Source organism: Taeniopygia guttata, chromosome 28 (genome assembly GCF_048771995.1).
Source record: "Taeniopygia guttata chromosome 28, bTaeGut7.mat, whole genome shotgun sequence".
In the NCBI taxonomy this organism is placed as follows: domain Eukaryota; kingdom Metazoa; phylum Chordata; class Aves; order Passeriformes; family Estrildidae; genus Taeniopygia; species Taeniopygia guttata.
The window spans coordinates 1,566,749-1,586,905 of record NC_133053.1 but is presented as its reverse complement, the minus strand read 5'-3'; the positions used below and the strand labels follow the sequence as shown (position 1 = coordinate 1,586,905).

The 20,157-nt window shown below is 69.0% G+C and overlaps 2 protein-coding genes across 6 annotated transcripts; one reads left to right on the top strand and one right to left on the bottom strand.

Moving 5' to 3' along the window:
* Nucleotides 1-14: 14 nt before the first annotated feature.
* C28H19orf25 (chromosome 28 C19orf25 homolog) lies at nucleotides 15-1,817 on the top strand. 5 transcript variants are annotated; one of them, XM_032743822.3, is made up of 3 exons: nucleotides 15-90; nucleotides 622-795; nucleotides 870-1,817. In XM_032743822.3, exons 2-3 carry the CDS (start codon nucleotides 648-650, stop codon nucleotides 1,049-1,051), a joined length of 330 nt encoding a protein of 109 aa, XP_032599713.1. In that variant the 5' UTR covers nucleotides 15-90; nucleotides 622-647; the 3' UTR covers nucleotides 1,052-1,817. The 5 variants fall into 5 exon arrangements, with proteins under 5 accessions (XP_032599713.1, XP_032599711.1, XP_032599710.1 ...); XM_032743820.3 differs by having other exon boundaries at nucleotides 25-122; XM_032743819.3 differs by having other exon boundaries at nucleotides 25-126.
* Nucleotides 1,818-3,507: 1,690 nt separating this feature from the next.
* On the bottom strand, nucleotides 3,508-19,375 carry APC2 (APC regulator of WNT signaling pathway 2). The gene is made up of 15 exons (XM_072919277.1): nucleotides 19,208-19,375; nucleotides 15,510-15,668; nucleotides 15,336-15,426; nucleotides 15,112-15,259; nucleotides 14,928-15,036; nucleotides 14,737-14,850; nucleotides 14,130-14,207; nucleotides 12,791-12,871; nucleotides 12,217-12,598; nucleotides 12,049-12,144; nucleotides 11,815-11,954; nucleotides 11,178-11,255; nucleotides 10,978-11,094; nucleotides 10,684-10,898; nucleotides 3,508-10,363 (listed from the first exon to the last, which is right to left on the bottom strand). Exons 1-15 carry the CDS (start codon nucleotides 19,343-19,345, stop codon nucleotides 4,990-4,992), a joined length of 7,320 nt encoding a protein of 2,439 aa, XP_072775378.1. The 5' UTR covers nucleotides 19,346-19,375; the 3' UTR covers nucleotides 3,508-4,989.
* Between the last annotated feature and the right edge of the window lie 782 nt (nucleotides 19,376-20,157).

Below are 20,157 nucleotides of genomic sequence, written 5' to 3'. Positions count from 1 at the left end.
AGAGCGGCTGGGGGCGGAGCCTCTGGGCAGGGGGCGGGGCTGTTGCGATGACGTCACGGGGCGTGGCGGAAGTGCGGCCGGGTTCCGGGGGTCCGTCTGTCTGTCCGTCCGCGCTCCCGGGGGTCGGTCTGTCCGGTGGGGGGACCGGGGGGGCTCTGCCGGTGTGTCCGGGGGGCGGAGGGGGCCGGTTTGTCAGTGCGGGGGTGGGGCTCTGCCTGTCTGTCTGTCTGTCTGTCCGTCTGTCTGTCCAGGGGCGGGGGCAAGGAGCGGCCTGTCCGTCTGTCTGGCCGTCCAAAGGGCGGGGTGGGGGAGTCTGTCCGTCTGGGGGGAAGGGAGTCGGTCTGTCTTGGGGGGGGGCATCTGTGTGTCTGTTTGGGAGGCAGGCAGGTGTCTGTCTGTCTGTCTGTCCGTCTGTCTGTCCAAAGGGCAGCACAGGGGGTCTGTCCGCCTTGGGGGGATAGAGAAGGGGAGGTGTCTGTCTGTCTGTCCGGAGGGGAAGGTTGGGGGGGTTCTGTTTGTCTATCCAGGGTTACAGTGAGGGGGTTCTGGTCCGTCTGTCTGTCTGTGTGTCTGTCTGTCGGGCTGGGGGCAGCGCAGCCCCTCACCTCCCCGCTCCCGCAGCCTCTCCCCCATGATCCCCCCCCGGGATGAGCTCCAAGGCCAAGCGGGTGCTGCTCACCCGCCCTGAGCCTCCCAGCGTGGAGCAGATCCTGGCCGACGTTCAGGGCTCGTCCCCCTCCGACCCCGCGTTCCTCCTCCCCGCCGAGCCCCCGCAGGACCCCGGCCCCGCTCCAGGTGAGCCCCGCTGGGGAAGGGGCGGCAGCGGGGACCCCCATCCCGCCCCCCTGAGCCCCGGTTGTGCCCGCCAGGCTGCCCCGAGCCCGCGGCCGAGGAGCGGGAGCGGCGGTACCGGCAGATCCGTTCCTACGTGGGGATGAACCAGCGGCTGCAGCGGTCCCGGGAGCAGCTGCGGGAGCGGCGCCGGGAGCTGCAGAGGGCCGGGGAGGCGCTGGAGCGCGGCATCGCCGAGATGAGGCAGAAAGCGTTCTGAGGAAGCCCGGTGGGCACCTCGGGACACCCCACGCTGTGCTTTCACCTCCCCAAAACCTTCTGCATCCGGAGGATCCGGGTTTGCGGGACAGCCCCGGCTGTGCCACCCCAGTGACCTTTTGTCAGGGAGCTCTGGAGCCGCCAGGCCGGCACGGTGGCACCTTCCTGGTGCTGGGATGAAGGCTTGCACCCCTCCTTCTGCCCCTGAAGCGGCTGCCACGTCCCCCATGGGTGGCACATCCTCTGCTCCCTACGACTTCTCCCTCTGGTACATCCCCGAGGATGACAACGTCGCGTCCCGCATCGCGGAGCGCCTGAGGGAGGAGGGATTTCGGGGCTTCACCGAGCACCAGGACCAAGCAGCCGGGACATCTGCCATCCTGACGGCCATGGAGGCCATCGAGGCCAGCCGCGTGGCCATCCTGCTGCTCTCGGCCCGGTCCGTGGGTGACCGGTGGTGCCAGCGCGTGTCCCAGTGGAACCTGTTCCGCAGCATCCAGCAGCATGGCCCCAGGGTGCTCCCCGTGTGCGTGGGGCTGAGCAGGGCCCAGCTGCCCCCCTTCCTGCAGCACCTCGTCCCGCTGGAATACCAGAACGAGTTCTTCTTCCAGCGGCTGCTGGCCAGCCTGCGGGCACGCCCGAGGGGCGGGCACAGGCGGGTGCCACCCAAGGGTGCCAACTGAGGGGCTGGGTGGGGGCAGCACCGCCCCGTGGTGTGAAAAACTGCTCAGTTTTGCTAATAAAAGTGCTGGGAATGCATCACACAACACTGTGGGCTGGCCTAAACCTCATCAAACCCCATTTTTGGGAGCTGAACGTGCCGGTTTCTGTCTGCAGAGCCGAGCGCTGGGGGGGTGTGGGTGTTTCCCACCCTCACAGGTCACATCACCATGTTCCAGAACATCTCCAACCTCCACCACGTCTTCTACAAGATGAGCAAGGTGGGGAGGGCACCCCAAAACACTCCCCCACTGTCGGAATCTGAGCTATTGGTGATTCCCAGATTGTAAAAGTCTCTGTCTGTCAGCCCCGCTGCCATAATTCATCTGTGCTGGTTTCAAGGTTGTTTATTCTGTTTATCTCTAACATGTTCTGCTGCCCTGCCGCAGCTCTGTCCTGCAGGGCAGCGTGTGGGGCTCTGCCCTCAGTGGGATGGTACAAACATTAAATACCACAAACTACCTGTGCTGGATTTACAATAACGTGCCAATATCTGTCACCTACGTTGGACAGTGTGTCCCCAGCCTGAACCAACAGAAAAATGCCAACACCACAGTGAAACATGGAGGGCATGAAGAAGGAGAAAAAGGACAAGGCACACCCAATTTCCTCCATCTTGTCCCCTTTGGACCCCTAATCTAGAATCCTAAAATTTTACTTTTGCACCCGTGCCACATTTAATTATTACTGATATAAAACACTCAGAGCTTGTAATTGATCCTGTAAGATTGAAAACTCTTTTCCATGGCCAGAGATCACAGCCAGTGTCTCTGGGGGCTCTGTCCAGGGGGGTTCCTGACCCCTGCCAGGGTCCCAGGGCAGCCAGAGGGAAGCTCTGGATTCCCACACCCCATCCCCTGGTGTCCCCAGGTGTCCCCACGTGTCCCCAGAAGCTTATGTCACCCGGGGCTCCTCCAGCTCGGCAGCTGCACCGGGACAGCACTCCCCGGGGCGGGGACGGGGCTCCCGGTGAGCGGCACCGGGCTGGCAGCGCTCCCGGGGCGGGGACGGGGCTGTTCTCACGGTGTCGGTGCCGCCGCGCTCGCAGCCGGGCCGAGCGGTGACATTTCCTCTCGTCACCCCCCCAAGAGATTTCACACCCGGCTGTCACCTCCCCGCTCCCCTTCGAGCCGCGGCCCTTGGGGGGATGCAGCATTGGGGGGCTCCCCTTTGACCCCCCACCCTGGCGGTGTTGGGGCGCTCCCTGCCAGCCCCTCTGCCCATGGTGGGGGGCTCTGACGCCGCCCCCCGCCCGCAGCTGGGGGACCCCAGGGTCGGAATCCGTCGCCCACCCTGCAGGAGCTGGAGGTGACGGTGATGGACGCGCAGAAATGCATCAACAGCCGCTTCTGGCACGGCGAAATCGGCCCCGCCATCATCTGCATCCAGGGGCAGCTTTGGGGGTCCGGGGGCTACAAAGCTCTGCCCACCCCCAGCCCGGCTGCGGGGGGCTCCGGGTGCGGGGAGGATGCTCACCCTGAGCGGGCGGGATGTCCCCCATGGCCGTGGGGGGGGTCCCTGTCCCCGTGGCCACTCCCCGGTGTCGCCTCCCCCTCAGGGTGACTCGGGGGGTCCCTCGGTGTCCGGTGGTGGCCGGTGGGATGTCCTTCAGCAGCAGGAACCCCCGCGACCCCTGCAAGCCACCGGTGGCCACCTCGACCGTCAAATACAAGAAATGGATCCGGAAAACGCTGCGGATCCGGCCAGCCCAAACACCCGGGAGACACCAAACGCTCCTTCTTATTTACACAGGTTGGTTTTTAATTGGGAATACTGTCCAGAGGCTGCTAAAATAACATCCTTATACATAGATACAGTGAGCGGAGCCCGGCAGAGCCCGGCGGGATTGTCGGTGGAGGAGGGGGAGGGAGGTGGTTTGTAGCCGAGGGGCGATGCTGCCCTCCTGCCACCCCTGCGCTCCGTTAGGGCTCTCAGGAGTGCTGCTCCTGGGATTTTCCTCCTTTTCCTCAGTCCCGGCCACTGCCAGGGCAGGGGGGCTCCAGTGCCCATCCCCACGACCCCAGTGCTCGTCCCTGGGGACCCCCTGAATATCCCCACAGTCCTGGTGTCTCCCTGGCCCCACAGTGCAACCCAGAGCTCCTCAGTGTGCTCCCACAGCCACCCAGGTGTGTCCCCTGCACATGTCCCCATAGCCCCGGCTCTGTCCCTACAGCCCCTCTGTGGCACTGGGGTGGGGGCACAGAGGTCACCCATCCACAGGGAGCGATGGAGTAGCACTGGAGGTATCCCAGGGGGCTGGACCACCTGGACTGGGGGTCCCTCTGCAGCCCACCCCCCTCCCAGGGGTCGAGGCACTTCCCACACCCCCCAGTGCTGGCACCTGGGCCCGGCTGGCAGCAGGAGTGGGGGTGTCCCCCGGGTTTTGGGGTGGCAGGCCCTGTGCCCGTGGGCGTAATCCAGTCCTGGATGGATCCGTGTCCACATCCACAAGGACACACCGGGATCCACCGGGATCCTGGCTGCGAGCCGGGGCTCTCCTGCCCTGGGGGTGGGAGGCTGGGGGGCTCTGAGTGAAGGTGAGGGACCCCAGACCCTTTCCTGGGGGTTGGGCATCCCAGTGCCAGCTCAGCAGCCTGTCCTCTCCCAGAGCAGCCCCCCAGCCTGGGGACAGCACCCTGGGAGCAGCCCCTGGGATGAGCCCCGGCCCCCACGAGCCCTGCCCGGCTTCTCCTGCACCATTTCCACCTGCCACCACCTCAGACTGGCACAGGTCACCTGTCAGCAAACAGGAACCGCCAGCGGGACATCCTGGTCCCCCAAACGGGGTTCTGGTCCCCATCTCCCCCTCCAAAGCCTCTCCTCTGCATCCCTTCCCTGTTAATAAATGAGCTGCCACCGTTGGCAGAGCCAGAGCTGGTGCCAGCCAAGCTGGAGCGGGTGGGGTTTTCCTGGGTGGGATCAGCCCCTGGGCGAGCAGGATGGGGACACACGGGGACACAGCCCCACCTCAGCTTGTCCCTGGGTGTCCATCAGTGCGAGGGGACGGTCCATGAGAACCACCCAAACCTGGAACGTTCCCAGTTCTGTCCAGTCCTTGCTGCTGGGAACGGCGACGCTTTAGCACAGCAAGAGCCCAGCCGGGGCCAGCAGCGGGTTGGGGTGACTCGCTGGTCCCCAGCTGTCCCCACATCCCCACGCGTGTCCCAAACACAGTTCCCGCGGGGCTGGGGGTGTCACAGGACCCTCACTGGGGCATCATCAGGCTTGGATTTTCCCCACTGCCTTGTCGGCCGCCGCTGTCACCGCCATGGGGCTGGGGACGTAGTTGAAGGGGGTGACACGGGCGGCCTTGCTGGGGGAGCCGTGGCGGCTGCCGGGGAAGGTCCCGGTGGGCACCTCGTGGCCGAAGGAGATGGGCAGGGCGGCCTTGGCGGGCGCGGGGGCTTCTCCATCCCCGGTGACACGGGGGTGCGGGGGTCCCTCGCGGGTCTCCAGCGTGGGAGAGGTGCTGGAGTTGGTCTTGGAGGTGGCGAAGTCCTCGGTCTGCACCACGGCGTCGCTGGTTTTCCTGGGCGTGCCGGGGGTACCGGGGGGCTCCTCGTCACCAGAACCCGCCAGTGGCAGCGCGGAGGAGGGCAGCGTGCTCTTGAGGATGTGCGGGATGTCCTCGTCGCGGATCCTCCGCCACGTTCCCTTCATCATCACCACCGGCGGCTTGGCCGGCGGCCCACCGGGAACCGGCTCGTTCTGCCGCCGCCGCGCCGCCGCCTCGGAGCGCACGGAGGACGGGCTGCCCGCCCGCCGCGCCACGCTGATGTTGGGCGAGGACGAGTAACGCTTGAAGGGCTCAGCCGCGGGCACGCCGCTCTTCACCGGCAACCGGGACGGGCTCTCGGAGCTGGTCCGGCGCGGCGGTTTGGCCCCGGCCGTGGCTTTGGCACCGGGCTGGGCTCGGGGGATGAGCGGCCGCTGGCCGGGACTGGCCGCTTTGGCGGCTTTGAGCTCGTCGCAGCGGGAGGAGCAGAGGAACACGGCCGGGAGCGCGGCTCGGCTGCGCTGGGGGGAGCCCCGGCGGGGCAGCGAGGTGGCCGGGGGCGTCGGGGACAGGTCGGAGCGGTGCCGCAGCAGCAGGCTGGAGGATTCCTTGATGAAGGTGAGCTGGCGCAGGAAGCCCGAGCGGTCCGAGTCGCTCCCGCTGGAGCGGGCGGATGACATCCGTACCAGGTTGAGCCGGCTGCCCCCCGGCCCCCCGGCCCGAGCCTTGGAGCCATCGACGTGCTCCTCCAGCACCGGCATGGCCCCCCGGCCCGGCAGCACCTTCCTGCTGGGCTTCTGCATGAAGGGGATGCGCACGGGCGACTTCTGCGTCTTGGACTGCTTGGGAGCCGGAGATTTGGGGGCCGGGGCTCGGGCCGGGGGTCCCGGCGGGGAGGAGGAGCCGCTGGCCTTGCCCGCGGCCGGTTTGGTGACCTGCGAGGGCGACGGCAGCTTCTTGGGGGCGTGCTGGGAGGGCGTGGAGGTGCGGGAGGAGCCCGAGGAGGGGGGCCCTCTGCCGATGCGGGCGGGCGGGGTCGTGCTCCTCTTGGGCAGCGCCAGCTCGCCGCTTTCGGGGGCTCTGCCCAGCCGGTGCAGGCTCCGAGAGCGCTGCTGGCTCAGCGAGAGGTTCTTGGCCGGCGGCGCCTCGGGCTTGGCCGCGGGGCTCTTCTTCGGCGTGGCCCGTGGGCTGGGGGCATCTTTGGCCAGGCTGGGCATGTAGATGACGGTCCTGCCGCGGAAAACCACGGGCAGGTTGGGCACCGGCTTGGCGGGCGCGGGGCTCCGCTCCGCCCCGGAGGTGGCGCGGGGGGCGGGACGGGCACCGGCCGCGTCCCTGCGCTCCGGGCGGGCCGTGCTCCGCTCCCTCCTCGCCGGGTCCCGGCCGGAGGCGCTGCCGGGCCGCTGCTTCTCCTGCCTGCCCAGGGAGAGCTGCAGCGTGGAGCCCACCGAGAGCCCCGACATGAAGGAGAGGATGGAGTCGGACTCGGAGGAAGGCTCCCGGGACAGGGAGGCGGCAGCCTGGTGCAGCCAGGTGACGATGGAGTTGGCTCCCTCCTGGATGGCTTGCCACTCCACGCTGTCCAGGTCGGAGCCCCGGTCGGAGCCGGCCTCCTCCTCCTCCTCGGGGTGATGCCTGACCTCGGCTTTCCGCTCCCTCCCGCCGGTGCCCGGCGGCTTCTGCTTTCTCTCCAGCAGCCTGCGGCGAGCCGCGGGCCGCCGGCGCTTGGGCATGGCCGAGCCGATGCATTTCTGCAGCAGATCATCCTCCGAGTTGAGGCTGGGGGAGCTGGGCGAGCCCCCCTGCGCCTGCCCCGCCGCAGCTGCCCGCGGCCAGGCGGCTTTGCCGCAGGGCTGGCCCCGCTCCTCGCCCTCGGAGAGGTGGGCATCGCTCAGGGAGCTCATGGAGGAGCTCAGGGAGTAGCAGGGCGGCGTCTCGTCGGCGATCAGGTTGTTTTGTGGCTTCGTCTTCGCCGGACGAGGACCGGGCTCGGGGTCCTTGTTGGGGACGGAGCCTCCCCAGCGCTCCCTCCGTGGCGCCCGGCCGGGCTGGGCTCTGCTGCCGGACCCGTCCCCGCCCGGCTCGGGCAGCTCGTCCAGATCCGGCTCGTAGAAGCAGTACACGGCTTCCTCCGTCGGCGTGGTGTGGCACAGCGACTGGAACACCACCCCATCCTCCAGAGCATCATCCTTCCTCCCGGGGACCCCGCCGGCCCGGCCCACCCCCGGCTCCAGCCCGGCTGTGCCCGTCGGGAGGCTCTGGCCGCGCTTCTCCTCCCCGCGGCCCGGCCCCGCTTTGCCCTTCCCGGCGGGGCCGAGGCGGGCGGGGGCCGAGCTACCGGAGGCGGCCCGGCGGGCGGGGATGGTACCGGGCCGGCGGTGCCGCTCGGCCGGGGGCTGCTCGGCCTCCTCGCCCGCCGGGTACCGCAGGGTCTCATCGCTCAGCGAGGCGGCGCTGGAGAAGTTAACCGGGGTCCCGTCGGCCGAGTCGGTGAAGGAATCGTCGTCCTTGAAGAGGTCGCGGGTGGTGGGTCGCAGGTGCCTGGGGACCCCGGGGTGGCCGTGGGCCGGCACCAGCATGTACACGGGGACGTGCAGCGGCTTCTTGCTCTGCGGGTGCAGCACCTGGCCCGACAGCAGCGAGGTTTTGACCTTGCGGAAGCGGGAGGGCATGGCCGAGCTGATGCACTCCTTGAGGATCTCGATGTCGTCGTCCTCGGGGGGCTCGGGGCGCTCGGCCCTTCGCCGGCCCTCCAGGTACCGCTCCTCCCGCCGCTCCTCCCGCTTCTCGTGAGCCGCGAAGTTCAGGCTGTTCTTCTCGGGGAAGGTGGGGATCAGCTTCAGCTCCACGTCCTTCTGCACGTAGTGCTCGTGGAGGGGCAGGGCGCTCAGGCTGGAGGCGCACGAGAAGTTCTCGTTGGGTTTCTCCACCGTGAAGTAGACCATGGAGTCCAGGTCCTGGGGCAGCTGGAAGCGTTCCTTGAAGTCGGTGATCTCCATGAACTTCTTGACGTTGTTCTCCCACTGGATGTTGAACTGGCTGGTCTCCTTCTCGGGCTGGCAGCCCAGCTCGAAGAGGGGGGTCTTGCTGCGGCTGGGGGGCATGGTCTGCCCGGGGCTGTCGGGCAGCTCGCTGGGGCTGATGGTGCCGCTGATCATTTCGCTGCACGGGTCGCTCTGGATGGAGCTGGCGATGGAGGGGCTCTCGAAGCTGCCCAGGGAGCTGACGGAGCTGCAGCGGCTCATCACCAGCGGCGTCTCCTGGATGTAGTTCTCCGAGGAGCTCGAGGGCGTCAGGTCCTCCTGGCGTGAGGGCGAGGCCTCCCGCAGGAAAACCTTGTCCCGCTTCGGGAAGGGGATGCTGATGGGCTGGGAGATCCCCACCGGCGTGCTGGGACCCGGATCCACTGCCTTCCCCTTCTCCTGCCTCACATCCTCCCCTTCTGTGTCCCCTTCCTCCATCTCCAGGATCTCCAGGGAGGAGTCGCTGTCCAGGTCGTTCTCGCTGTGGCTCTGCCCGTCCAGCACGTTGTCTGCCGAGGAGAGGGAGGACAGGGAGCTGCAGCGGGAGAAGCAGATCGGGGTGTCCTCCACCGAGTACTTCTGCACGGACTCCTGCTCCGCCGAGGCCGCTGGCTGGGCCGGCAGCTTCTCCGGGATCTTGCTGAGGGGTTCGGCTGCCTGCAGCAGCGCCGGGGGGAGCCAGGCTTGCTTCCTGCCCAGGAGGGAGGGCTGCTGGCCAGCAGCCGTGCTGCTCTTGGCCAGGGTCTCCAGCACGGGAACGTGCTGGTAGGACGGAGAGAGCTTGATGGTGCGGACATGGGGGTCGGTGGGGGGCTTGGTGCCCACCTCCTTCTTCCACTCCGTCTCCTTCTCCGGCACCTTGGGGCTGGGGAAAGTCACCATCTTCCTGGCCCGTTCGGGCAGGTCCCGCTGCTCGGGTTTGTCTGGCTCGGCCGGGTCCCGCGCGGGGGGCTCGGCCCGCTCCGGTCTGCCCAGGATGCTCTTGAGGTCGAGGCGGCTGGGCCGCCTCTGGTAGCGCTGCAGCTCGTCGCGGTAGTCCAGGAAGGCGGCCCGGGGGCAGGGCTTCATGTGCTCCTTGGTGCAGTAGCCGTCGCTGGTGCTGCCGCTGTTGAGGCTGTCGGTGGACAGGCTGGTGCAGGCGGTCTTCAGGCGCAGCAGGGTGTGCGCCCGGCTCAGGCTGTCCCGCTTGGCCGAGCCGCCGGCGTCCGACAGCCGGCACGGCGAGCAGGACTGGGCGCGCGCCTCGTGCCCGTCCTCGGGGCCGTACTGCCAGTCCAGGCAGTGATCCTCGGAGCTGAGGCTGAAGCTGTCGTCCGAGGAGTTGTGCATGGTGGAGATGTCCTCCACCAGCTTGTCGATCTTGGCCACCGTGCTGGAGATCTTGTTGGCCAACTTCTCGGCGGCCAGCGAGACGTCGTCTTCCACCGGCGGCGGCTTCTTGGGCTCGGCCGCCTTCCCGCTGCCGTCCTTCTCCGGCTCCGGGCAGCGCCGCTGCGCCAGCGCCCGCGGCAGCGCCTGGCCCTGCAGGAAGGAGGAGCTGAGGAACATGGAGAGCACGGAGGCGCTGGCCGTCTCCACGCCGCTGGAGATGTTCGGCACCTCGTCGTCGTCGAAGCAGCCGGAGTCGGAGGCGTAGTCCTTCACCAGGCTCTCCATGTGCCGCGGCGGCTTCTTGGCGCTCTGGCCCTTCAGGCTCTGCTTCTCCATGGTGTCGAAGGTCTCGGCCAGGTGTTTGGCGTCCAGCTCGGCCTCCAGCGCCTTCTGCTTGCGCATGTAGAGCGAGGGCATGCAGGAGCCCGGCGACACCACGGCCGCGTCCTTGTACTTGGGGGGCCGGTTGGTGAGGAGGTTGCGCAGCGCGGCTGCGCTGCCCATGGCGATCATCTTGTGCTTGGAGTGGATGAGGTTGCGCAGCATGCTGACCGCCCCCAGGTCCCACAGCAGCTCCTGGTCGCGGGGGCTGCGGGCTGACAGGTTCCAGAGGGTGCCGCAGGCGTTGCTGACGATGGTCAGGCTGTGCGAGCGCAGGTGCTGCAGCAGCGTCTGCAGGCAGTTGTGGTCCCGGAGCACCTGCCTGCGGGACAGAGGGGACCCCCCCCAGGCTGTCAGGGTGGTCCTGGACCTGCTCCCTGCCCCATCCCAGGGGTGCAAGGTGACCCCAGCCCTGCCCAGCCGTGACATCCCCCCAGTGCCATCCCTGGGGTCTGCACCCGCAGCCACTGCATCCCCCAACACCACCCTTGGTGCCCCATCTCCATGCCCCTTGTACCTGCAGCCGTATCACCCCCCGAGGCCAATCCTGGGGTCCATTCCCATCCCACCCCCAGCCACAGCATCCCCCAGTGCCACCCCCAGTGCCACCCCAGCTCCGTGGGTCCCTCCGGTGCCGCTCACCTGTAATCCTCCCGCGTGGCCACGAGGCTGGAGACGTTCCTGAGGATGCCACCGCCGCTCTCGATGATGGCCAGGGAGTTGCTCTGGCACTTGTAGGTGAGGGTGCTGACCAGGAAGCCCAGGGCCCCCTCCACCCCGCAGATGGCCGCCTTGTTGTCCGTGCTGTGCGCCGAGAGGTTCCACAGCGCGCTCAGGACGCTCTTCAGCGTCGACTCCTGCCCCGGGAGGAGATGCACAACTCCTGTCAGGTCTGTCTGGTCACCCTGTGCCCGCTGTCACCCGCCCCGGGCTCACCTTGCCGGCGTGCAGGGCACAGCGCATCAGCCCGGTGACGCTGCCCACCTCCCTCAGCACCTTCTTGCTGTTGATGTCAGCGCGCCAGGAGAGGTTCCTCAGGATGCTGGAGACCACCTGGAGAGGCAGACGGGGGTGAGTGAGCACAGGGACTGTCCCCCCACCTGTCCCCCGCCCCAGGGAGCCCCAGCAGCACCCACCTGGTGCAGCTCCTCGCTGTCCGAGCCCAGCTGGGCCACGATGGCCTCCATGCAGCCCCGGCGGGAGCACAGCGTGGCCTGCGGGGAGGGGAGGGGGCTGAGGGTGATGCTGCAACCCCCAGACCCTGCTGGTCCCCCCCAGACCCTGCTGATCCCCCCGAGACCCTGCTGGTGCCCCCCAAACCCTACTGATAGCCCCCAGACCCTGCTGATTGCCCCCAAGCCCTGCTGATCCCCCCCAGACCCTACTGATCCCCCCCCCAGACCCTGCTGATCCCCCTCAGACCCTGCTGATCCCCTCCAGACCCTCCTGGTCCCCCTCAGACCCTGCTGGTCCCCCCCAGATCCTGCTGATCGCCCCCAGTTGCTGCTGATCCCCCCCAGATCCTGCTGGTCCCCCCCAGACCCTGCTGATCGCCCCCAGACCCTGCTGGTGCCCCCCAGACCCTGCTGATCCCCCCCAGACCCTCCTGATCCCCCCCAGACCCTGCTGATCCCCCCCAGACCCTCCTGATCCCCCCCAGACCCTGCTGATCGCCCCCAGACCCTCCTGATCGCCCCCAAACCCTCCTGATCCTCCCCAGACCCTGCTGATCGCCCCCAAACCCTCCTGATCCCCCCCAAACCGCCCTCCCACCTTGTTGACCACGTCGCCGAAGGTGAGGTTGGTGAGGGCCATGCCCGCGTAGCGCCGCAGCGCCAGGTTCAGGGGGTCGTTGGTCATCTTGTGCATCTCGTAGTCCACCTGCAGCAGCTCGGCCACCGCCTGCAGCCCACCTGTGGGGCGGGGCAGGGGTCATTTGGGGTTCCCCCAGCTCCAGCAGCCGGTCTGGGTGCGGTGCAGAGGGAAGGAGCCCCTCCCCGCGCTCACCCAGCTCGTTCATGGCCCGCCGGTACTCCTCGTCGAAGGACAGCTTCATGATGGCACAGGTGGCCTGGCAGATCTGGGGCTCGATGGGCACCGGCACTGCGGGGCATGAGGGTCACAGAGGATGCCCCCAGTCCCTCCCAGTCCCTCCCAGTCCCTCCCAGTCCGTACCGGTGCCCTCAGGGCCCCGTGCCCCATCCCGGCTCTGCATCTGCAGCCAGTCCCAGCAGGTCTCTGAGTAGGAGCGGATCTGCTCCAGCACATGCAGCACCCTCATCTCCTTCTTGGCCTGGCCCTCGTCGGGCTGCGAGAAGACGATGTTGTGCAGGGCGGCGTTGGCTCTCATGCGGGCGTCCTTGGCCCCCGTGGGGCTCTCGGGGGGTCCCGGCTCCCCGTCCGAGTCGTGCAGGATCTGGATCAGCAGGGGCAGGCAGCCCGACTTGCGCATGGCCACGCAGCTCTCCTGCGAGCTGGACATGGCCAGCAGCGTGCGGGACATGTCCTCCTTGTCACGCGTGGCCAGCATGGACAGCAGCCAGAACACCACCTCCACCTGCGGGGACACCGGGTCACGCTCGGCCCCACGCGGGCTCGGTGCCCCCGGGGTGGGTGACACCCGGCTCGGTGCCCCCGGGGTGGGTGACACCCGGCTCGGTGCCCCCGGGGTGGGTGACACCCGGCTCGGTGTCCCCGGGGTGGGTGACACCCGGCTCGGTGCCCCCCGGCCCGGTCGCTGTCCCCTCACCTTGGTGCTGCCGCCCTCCTCGGGGTGGCTCGGGGGGTCCCCGCTGCTGTCCCCCTCCACGCCCGGGACCTTCCCGCAGAGCTGCAGAGGAGGGGGAGGTGGGAGGTGAGGGGGGCTGCCTTGCAGCGCCCTCGCCCCCGTGCCCAGCCCCCTCCCCACCCCCCTGCCACCCCCTGCCACCCCCGGGCGTTGTTTCCGTCAGTACCGGGGGTGTATTTTGAGCTCAAATCGGGGGGGATTGGGACTGAGGGGGGCTGCTGGCGCAGGGATGGGAGAGCGTGGGTGGGCAGTGGGGAGGGGGCTGGGGCTGAGCCTGCGGAGAGATGGGGGGGTGGGAACGGGGGGCTGGGGGTGATGGGGGTGATGGGGGGTGCGGGTGATGGTGGGAGGGGGGTGATGGTGGGACTGGGCTGATGGCAGGGCAGTGGGGGACAGTGGGACTGTGGCAGTGGGGGACAGTGGGGGACAGTGGCAGGGCAGTGGGGGACAGTGGCAGGACTGGGGGTGACAGTGCGACTGTGGCAGTGGCAGGGCTGTGGGGCAGTGGGTGACAGTGGGTCCATGGCAGTGGTGGGGCAGTGGGTGACTGTGGGTCTGTGACAGTGGCAGGGCAGTGGGTGACAGGGGCAGGGCAGTGGGTGACAGAGCAGGGCTGTGGGTGACAGTGGGACTGTGGCAGTGGCAGGGCAGTGGGGCAGTGGGTCCGTGGCAGTGGTGGGGCAGTGGCAGGGCTGGGGGTGACAGTGGCAGGGCAGTGGGTGACAGTGGGTCCATGACAGTGACAGGGCAGTGGGTGACAATGTGTCCGTGGCAGTGGGTGACAGTGCGGCGATGGCGATGGCAGCCCATGATGATGATGATGATGGTGGTGGAGCTGTGGGTGACAGTGGAACAATGACAGTGGCAAGGCTGTGGGTGACACCGGCGCCACGTCGATGGCAGCCCTTGGCCATGGCCATGGCGATGGCGGTGACAATGGCAATGGCGATGGCGATGATGGCGATGGTGGTGACAATGATGGTGATGGCGATGATGGCGATGACGATGGCGATGACAATGACAACGATGACGATGACAATGACAACGATGCCGATGCCGATGGCAGCCTGCCCGCCCTGGCAGCTCCAGCATCGGCAGATGCCGCGGGAGCCCCGCGCCGCCCGCCCGCCATGGCCTACTTCTGGTCTCCATGGCAACTGCCCATTTCCCGGTGCCCGAGCCACACAAAGCCTGGCCAGGCCCTGGGGACAGCGCGGGGACAGCATGGGGACAACAGCGGGGGGGCCCTGCTGCCCCCTCCTCCACAGCCCCGCAGGGACCGGACCCCCGTCCCCCCCACCTGCGGCTCCGGCTGCTGCGCCTTGTCCTGCGCCTCCATCAGCTCCTTGTCGATCTGCTCCAGCCGGGACGCGCGGATCTGGGGGCACAGGGGGTCAGGGGGGGCTGGGGGACCCCGGGAGCGCCGGGAATGGCAGGGAGGGGGGCAAGGGGGCAAGGAACGGCGTGCGAGGGTGGGAGGAGATGGTGTGGGGTGTGAGGAGCTGGTGTAGGGTGTGAGGAGCTGCTCGAGGGTGTGAGGAGCTGGTGTAGGGTGTGAGGAGCTGCTCGAGGGTGTGAGGGGCTGGTGTAGGGTGTGAGGAGATGCCCGAGGGTGTGAGGAGCTGCTGTAGGGTGTGAGGAGCTGGTGTAGGGTGTGAGGAGCTGCTGTAGGGTGTGAGGAGATGCTCGAGGGTGTGAGGAGCTGGTGTAGGGTGTGAGGAGATGCCCGAGGGTGTGAGGAGCTGCTGTAGGGTGTGAGGAGCTGGTGTAGGGTGTAGGAGCTGGTGTAGGGTGTGAGGAGCTGCTGTAGGGCACCCAGAGCTGCTTGTGAGGGTACCCAGAGTGGAGCCCCTCGGTCTGGGGCCCCCCAGCAGCGGAGCAGGAGGATTTTGGGGGGCAGGGCTGACCTGTGCCCGCTGCACCATCTCGTCGGCCGTGCCGAAGCGCTCCTCCATCAGCGAGCGGATGTGCTGCGCCTCGAACTGCAGCTGCTGCCGGATCAGATCCATCTGCATGGAGAACTGGGGGGCACAGGGGGTGGCCTGAGCTGGGGGGGGCTCCCCGTGGCCTCGGGGGGCACAGGGGGTCCCCCACTCACCGTCTCCACGTGGGGCAGCTCGTCCAGGCGCGTGGCCAGGCTCTGCAGCTGCGCGTAGTACCAGATCTTCTCCTTCTCCTCCTTCTCGATCTCCCCCAGCAGGAAACACCTTGGGGAGGGGAGGGCTCCGTCAGCAGAGCCCCCCCGGTCCCCCAGCCCCATTTTGTCCCCCCCAGGCCATCACCTCTCGCGGTCCAGCTCCTCCAGCATGCGGAACGTGGCCCTGCCCATCTCCCCGGGGCCGTCCCGGTTCTCCTCGGGGCCGCGCCCGGTGCTCAGCGGCTCCGGGGCGAACTTGAGGTTGTAGAGGCTGGAGATGTCCATCTGCAGGGCTGGGGACGGACGGGGACAGCGCTGTCAGGGGGGGCTGGGCGGGGTGTCCCCTCCCCAGCCTGCCCGGGCACCCACCTCTGAGCTGCTCCAGCACCTCCGGCTGCCCCGAGGACACCATCACCCGCGCCTCCTGCTCCAGCTTCCCCTGGAGGTGCTTCAGGACCTCCTGAAACAGCGGTGGAACCATTAAGGATGTGGAGATGTGGATGGAAACCCCCCCACCTGCCCAAATTCGGGGTCTGTGCCCACCTTCATGTCCGAGGTCTCATTTTCCAGCTTGGAGAGGTGGTTGGAGTTGTCCTCCAGCTCCCGCCGGAGGTGGCTGTTCTCCTTCTTCAGCGCCTCCACCTGCCGCACCAGCTGCTCGTAGGAGGCGATGGAGCCGGACATCTTCACCTCCTGCCGTGCCTGGGGGGGTTCGGGGGTGGGCAGCACCCGGGGGGCTCCCCCAGCACCCTGACAGCCCCCCAGCACCCTGACAGCCCCCCAGCACCCAGCTGGGAGCGCCCCACCGCCCGCACCCCCGAGCCCGGGAGGTGCTGGTGCCCCCCAACCCCCCCAGAGGGGCGGCCCCGGCTCAGGGTTCAGGGTGGGGGTCCAGCGCCGCCCCCCACCCCAGGCAGAGCCCCCCAGCCCCCGCCCGGCTCCCCGCCCGCTCCGAGCTCCGCTCTCCGCTCCCTTTGTCTCCCTTTTGTCTTCTCCCGCTCCGCTCCCGCCGCACCGGGGGCAGCCCCGGACCCTCCGCGGCCCCTCCGCGGCCCCCCCGCCCCCCACAAACCCCCTCAGCCCCCCTGCACCCCCTGCCCCCCAAATCTCCTCTTGCAGCCGCCCGGGGGGACACGCAGGACGCTGTCACACGCGGGGGGGGTTGGGGTTGGGGACCCCTCCTCACCCCCCAGAGGGTCGTGCCGGCGGGGGGAGCCGGCGATGGGGGGGCAATGGGGGCTCCCCATCTCCTCTCGGCTGCCCCCCCCCCCCCCAAATCCCCCCCAAAGCGGGTCAGGGGCGGCAGCGATCGACCCCTCCCGGCTCTGACACCCCCAAATCTGCCCCACGGCGGCTCCCTGGGGCCCTTCTGGGTGTCCCAGCGCCCCCCTCCAGCACAGAGACCCCACCCGGGGCAGTGCTGGCACCCTCCCTACCCCCAGGAGCCCCCCAAAGCTGCTCCTTCAGCCCTGCACCCCATATGGTGGGGCAGCTCCCGTCCCGCCCTATGGCTCCTGCTGTGGGGTGCCCCCCTGCCCGCGACTCCCAAGGGACACAAAGACCCCCACGGTGCCAATCCCCCCCCACAGCTGCCAAAATTCCCCCCGGGAGAGAGAAAAACCGCGGGCAGAGGGGGGGGAGCAGGGGAGGGGGAGGTGTGGGATGGGGGATGTGGGATTGGGGGTGCGGGATGGGGATGGGGATGGGATGCGGATGTGGGATTGGGATGGGATGGGGATGGGGATGTGGGATGAGGATGAGGATGCAGGATGAGCACAGGCTGCTGTTGCTATGGCGACAGCGATGGGGGAGCACAGGCGGTGCCCGGCCCTTCCTGAGGACTCAGACGTGGAGGATGGGGGTGTTCAGCCCTGTAGGGGATAATGGGGGCCAGGGGAGGGTGTCCCCCCTCCCCAGCACCCCAAAGCTCTGTGTACCCCCCCAGCTGCTCAGCCTCCCCTGGAGGACCCCCACCCTCTAAGAACCCGGGGGGCTCGGGCTGCCCTCCCGGGGGGTCAGGGCTGGGATATTTGGGGGGTCGATGGAGGAGGGGGGGGCTGAGCTCTGCTCCCCCCAGTTCCTGGCAGGGCCAGGCGAGCGCAGCGGCCGCAGCAGCGCCGCGATCTGCAGGGGAGGGGCCGGGGCCGCACCTGCAACCACCGAGCGGCGAGACACGGCGGGGAGGGGGGATGGGGGTGTGGGAAATGGGGGGACGGGGCTGTGGGAAAAGGGGGGACGGGGCTGTGGGAAAAGGGGCCGGGGCTGTGGGAAAAGGGGGACCAGGGCTGTGGGGAAAAGGGGGACGGGGCTGCAGGAAATGGGGGGACGGGGCTGTAGGAAAAGGGGGGACGGGGCTGTGGGAAAGGGGGGGACGGGGCTGCAGCTCCATTCCAGCCCCGTGTTGGTCACCGCCCCACAGGACCCGGTGTCCCCCCACGGGCCGGACCCCAGGGGGGCCGTGGGCTGACCCTGGGGCGATGTGATGGCTCAGGGGTGCTGCGTGTGTCTCTCCTTCCACCCCCAAAATCTGCCCCTCTCTGCCGGGGGCACCCCAGGATGGCCGAGGCCACCGGTGGGGCCTGGATCCATCCAGCACTTTCCTGGCAGGGCGGATGATGCTGCAGATGAAGGAGCAGCTGCGCTGCCCAGCACACCCTGCTGTCCCCACGGTGCCCACGGTGCCCACGCTGCCCACTGCCCACCACCCACCGTCCCCTGCTCTGCTCGCCGCGTGTGATGCCAGCGTGGCCTGAGCAGAGCAGGGCAGGGCTGGGCAGCCCTGGGGGGGTACCCCAATCTCCTGCACCCCTCGGCTCGCCCCAGCCCGGCAGCAGCTCTGCGGATGAGGCCGGGGACGGGAGCGCAGCCACCAGCCACACTGCCACACTGCCACACTGTCACACTGTCACACTGCCACAGGCACAGCTGAGCCCCGGCAGCCCCCGGGGACATTAAACAAACAGCGTGTTGTCACCAGCCCGGCCTGATCGACCCGGCCCCGGGGACCCCCGACCACAGCAAAACCCCCCTGGGGAGCACAGCCCCCCCTCCCCTCCCCAGCTTGACCCTGCACACATGTGGGGACACGCGCAGGGACACGGGGACTTGGGATCTGTCCCCTTCTCCTCACACAGCATCGACCCCTGCAGCCCCCACAGAGCCCCTGCACACACCCACACACGGACACCGTGCGTGGGGGTGGCTGTGGGGCCGCGGTGCCGTGAGTCTGGGGTCCCCAACACCCCCAGCACAGCCCCCTCACAGTGCAGGGCCCCCCTTATCCACCCCACGCCCCAGGGTGGCCGTGGGAGCCTGCGGGGGGGGAGGTGCAGCCACCGCCCCACCTCCACCCGGGTGATGGGGGCACCCCTGCCCGGGGACACGGCACGGGGACCCTTGGGTGCCCCCCGGGTGGGGTTGACGTGCTGGTTTAGAGGGCAAGGTTTTGGAGGGATCGGTTTGGGAGGTGGATTTGGGGTGCGGGTTTGTGGGGAGGGTTTGGGGTGCTGGTTTGGGTGAGGAGGTTTTGGGGCTCAGGAGCACCGGGAGGGGCGGGGGGCTGCAGGGAGCCGAGCTCGGATCGGGGCGGGGGGAGCTGCTGCCACCCCAGGGACGAGCCCCCCGCCCCGCCCGCAGGATGGGGAAGGGATGGGGGGGATGGGGATGGGATGGGGATGGGGATGGGGATGGGGATGGGGATGGGGATGGGGATGGGATGGGGATGGCGATGGGGATGGGATGGGGATGGGATCGGGATGGGGATGGGGATGGGGATGGGGATGGGGATGGGGATGGGGATGGGATGGGGATGGGGATGGGGATGGCGATGGCGATGAAGGTGAGAATGGGGACGGGGATGCTGCTCCCTCCTCCCCCCCTCCCGCGGACTCCCCGCCGAGCCCCCGCATTGTCCGGCCTTTGTCCCTGCAGGATGCGTGGTTTAAACGCTTCCCGATTCCCCCCGAGCCCCCTGATCCTCCTGAACCCTCCTGCCCCCAATATCCCCCCGATCCTCCGCATCCCGCGGGACGGAGCCGCGCCCGCCGCAGGATGCGGCCCGGCCCGGGCCGGGGGCATCCCCGCCGCGGGGAGGGGGCTCCGATCGGGGCCCCCCCGGTCCATCCAACCCCCGGGAGCCGCCACCGCGCCCCGATCCCCCCCCCAGACCCCTCCGCGGAGCCCCCCCGGTTTTCCCCCCATCCCGGGGGCTCGGGGGGTGCGGGGGGCAGGTGCGGCCGTACCTCATCCCCGGCGGTGCGGTGCGGTGCGGGGCCGTGCGGGGCGGTGCGGGGCGGTGCGGGGCGGTGCGGGGCGGTGCGGTGCGGTGCGGGGCGGTGCGGAGCTGGGCGAGGCTCCGCCGCGGCCCCGAGCAGCCGCATCCCGCCCCCGCCCCCCGCGCTCGGTCGGGATTTTCCAGCGGCGCCGCCGCCGTTAGAGGGCGGCACCGGGGGCTCCCCGCGCCCCCCCCGGGCTGGGCCGGGCGGGGGGAGATGGGACCCCCCGGGAGGGCTCGGATCCCCTCCGTCCGCCTCTTTTCCAGCCCCCGCAAAAACGCCGGGATCTGCCCCGTCCCCGTGTCCCGGAACGCACCTGCCGCGCCCGACCGACCGAACCGGGTCCTCCCAGACTGAACCGGGCCCTTCCAGACCGGACCGGGCCCTCCTAGACCGGACCGGCCCTTCCAGACCGAACCGGCCCCCTCAGACCGAACCGGGCCCTTCCAGACCGAACCGGGCCCTTCCAGACCGAACCGGCCCCCTCAGACCGAACCGGGCCCTTCCAGACCGAACCGGGCCCTTCCAGACCGAATCTGTGCCCCCGAGCCGCCCGGTGTCACCCCCCCGGGGATGAGCGGGACCCTCACGACGACCCCGCTGCAGCCGGAGCGATCGTGGCTTCTGCCATGTGCTCAGGACACTGTCACACACCGAGGTCACAGGACAGAGACCCCAGGACAGTGACCCCACAGGACAGTGACCCAGCTGACAGTGACCCCAGGACAGTGACCCCAGGACAGTGACCCCAGCCCTCTTCCCCCCCCGCTGCCACCCAAGGGTGGGAGCAGGACTCCCAAGGTCACATTGCTTGAACAAAAAGGGACCCGAAGCCTGGGGGGGACCTTCCCTTAAGGACAAAGGCCACCACCGGCCACGGGACAGGGACACAGAGGGGAGCTGGGCCCCGAGGGACC

Excerpts from the sequence above, each read along its gene's own strand:
- APC2 (XM_072919277.1), bottom strand. The coding sequence starts at position 19,345 with ATGCGGCTGCTCGGGGCCGCGGCGGAGCCTCGCCCAGCTCCGCACCGC. Across the intron at positions 15,037-15,111 it reads GAGGAGCTGGACCGCGAGAG|GTGTTTCCTGCTGGGGGAGA; the intron begins GTGATGGCCTGG and ends CCCCTCCCCAAG. Across the intron at positions 10,899-10,977 it reads GTGCCCTGCACGCCGGCAAG|GAGTCGACGCTGAAGAGCGT; the intron begins GTGAGCCCGGGG and ends CTCCCGGGGCAG.
- C28H19orf25 (XM_032743822.3), top strand. The coding sequence starts at position 648 with ATGAGCTCCAAGGCCAAGCGGGTGCTGCTCACCCGCCCTGAGCCTCCC. Across the intron at positions 796-869 it reads GGACCCCGGCCCCGCTCCAG|GCTGCCCCGAGCCCGCGGCC; the intron begins GTGAGCCCCGCT and ends TGTGCCCGCCAG.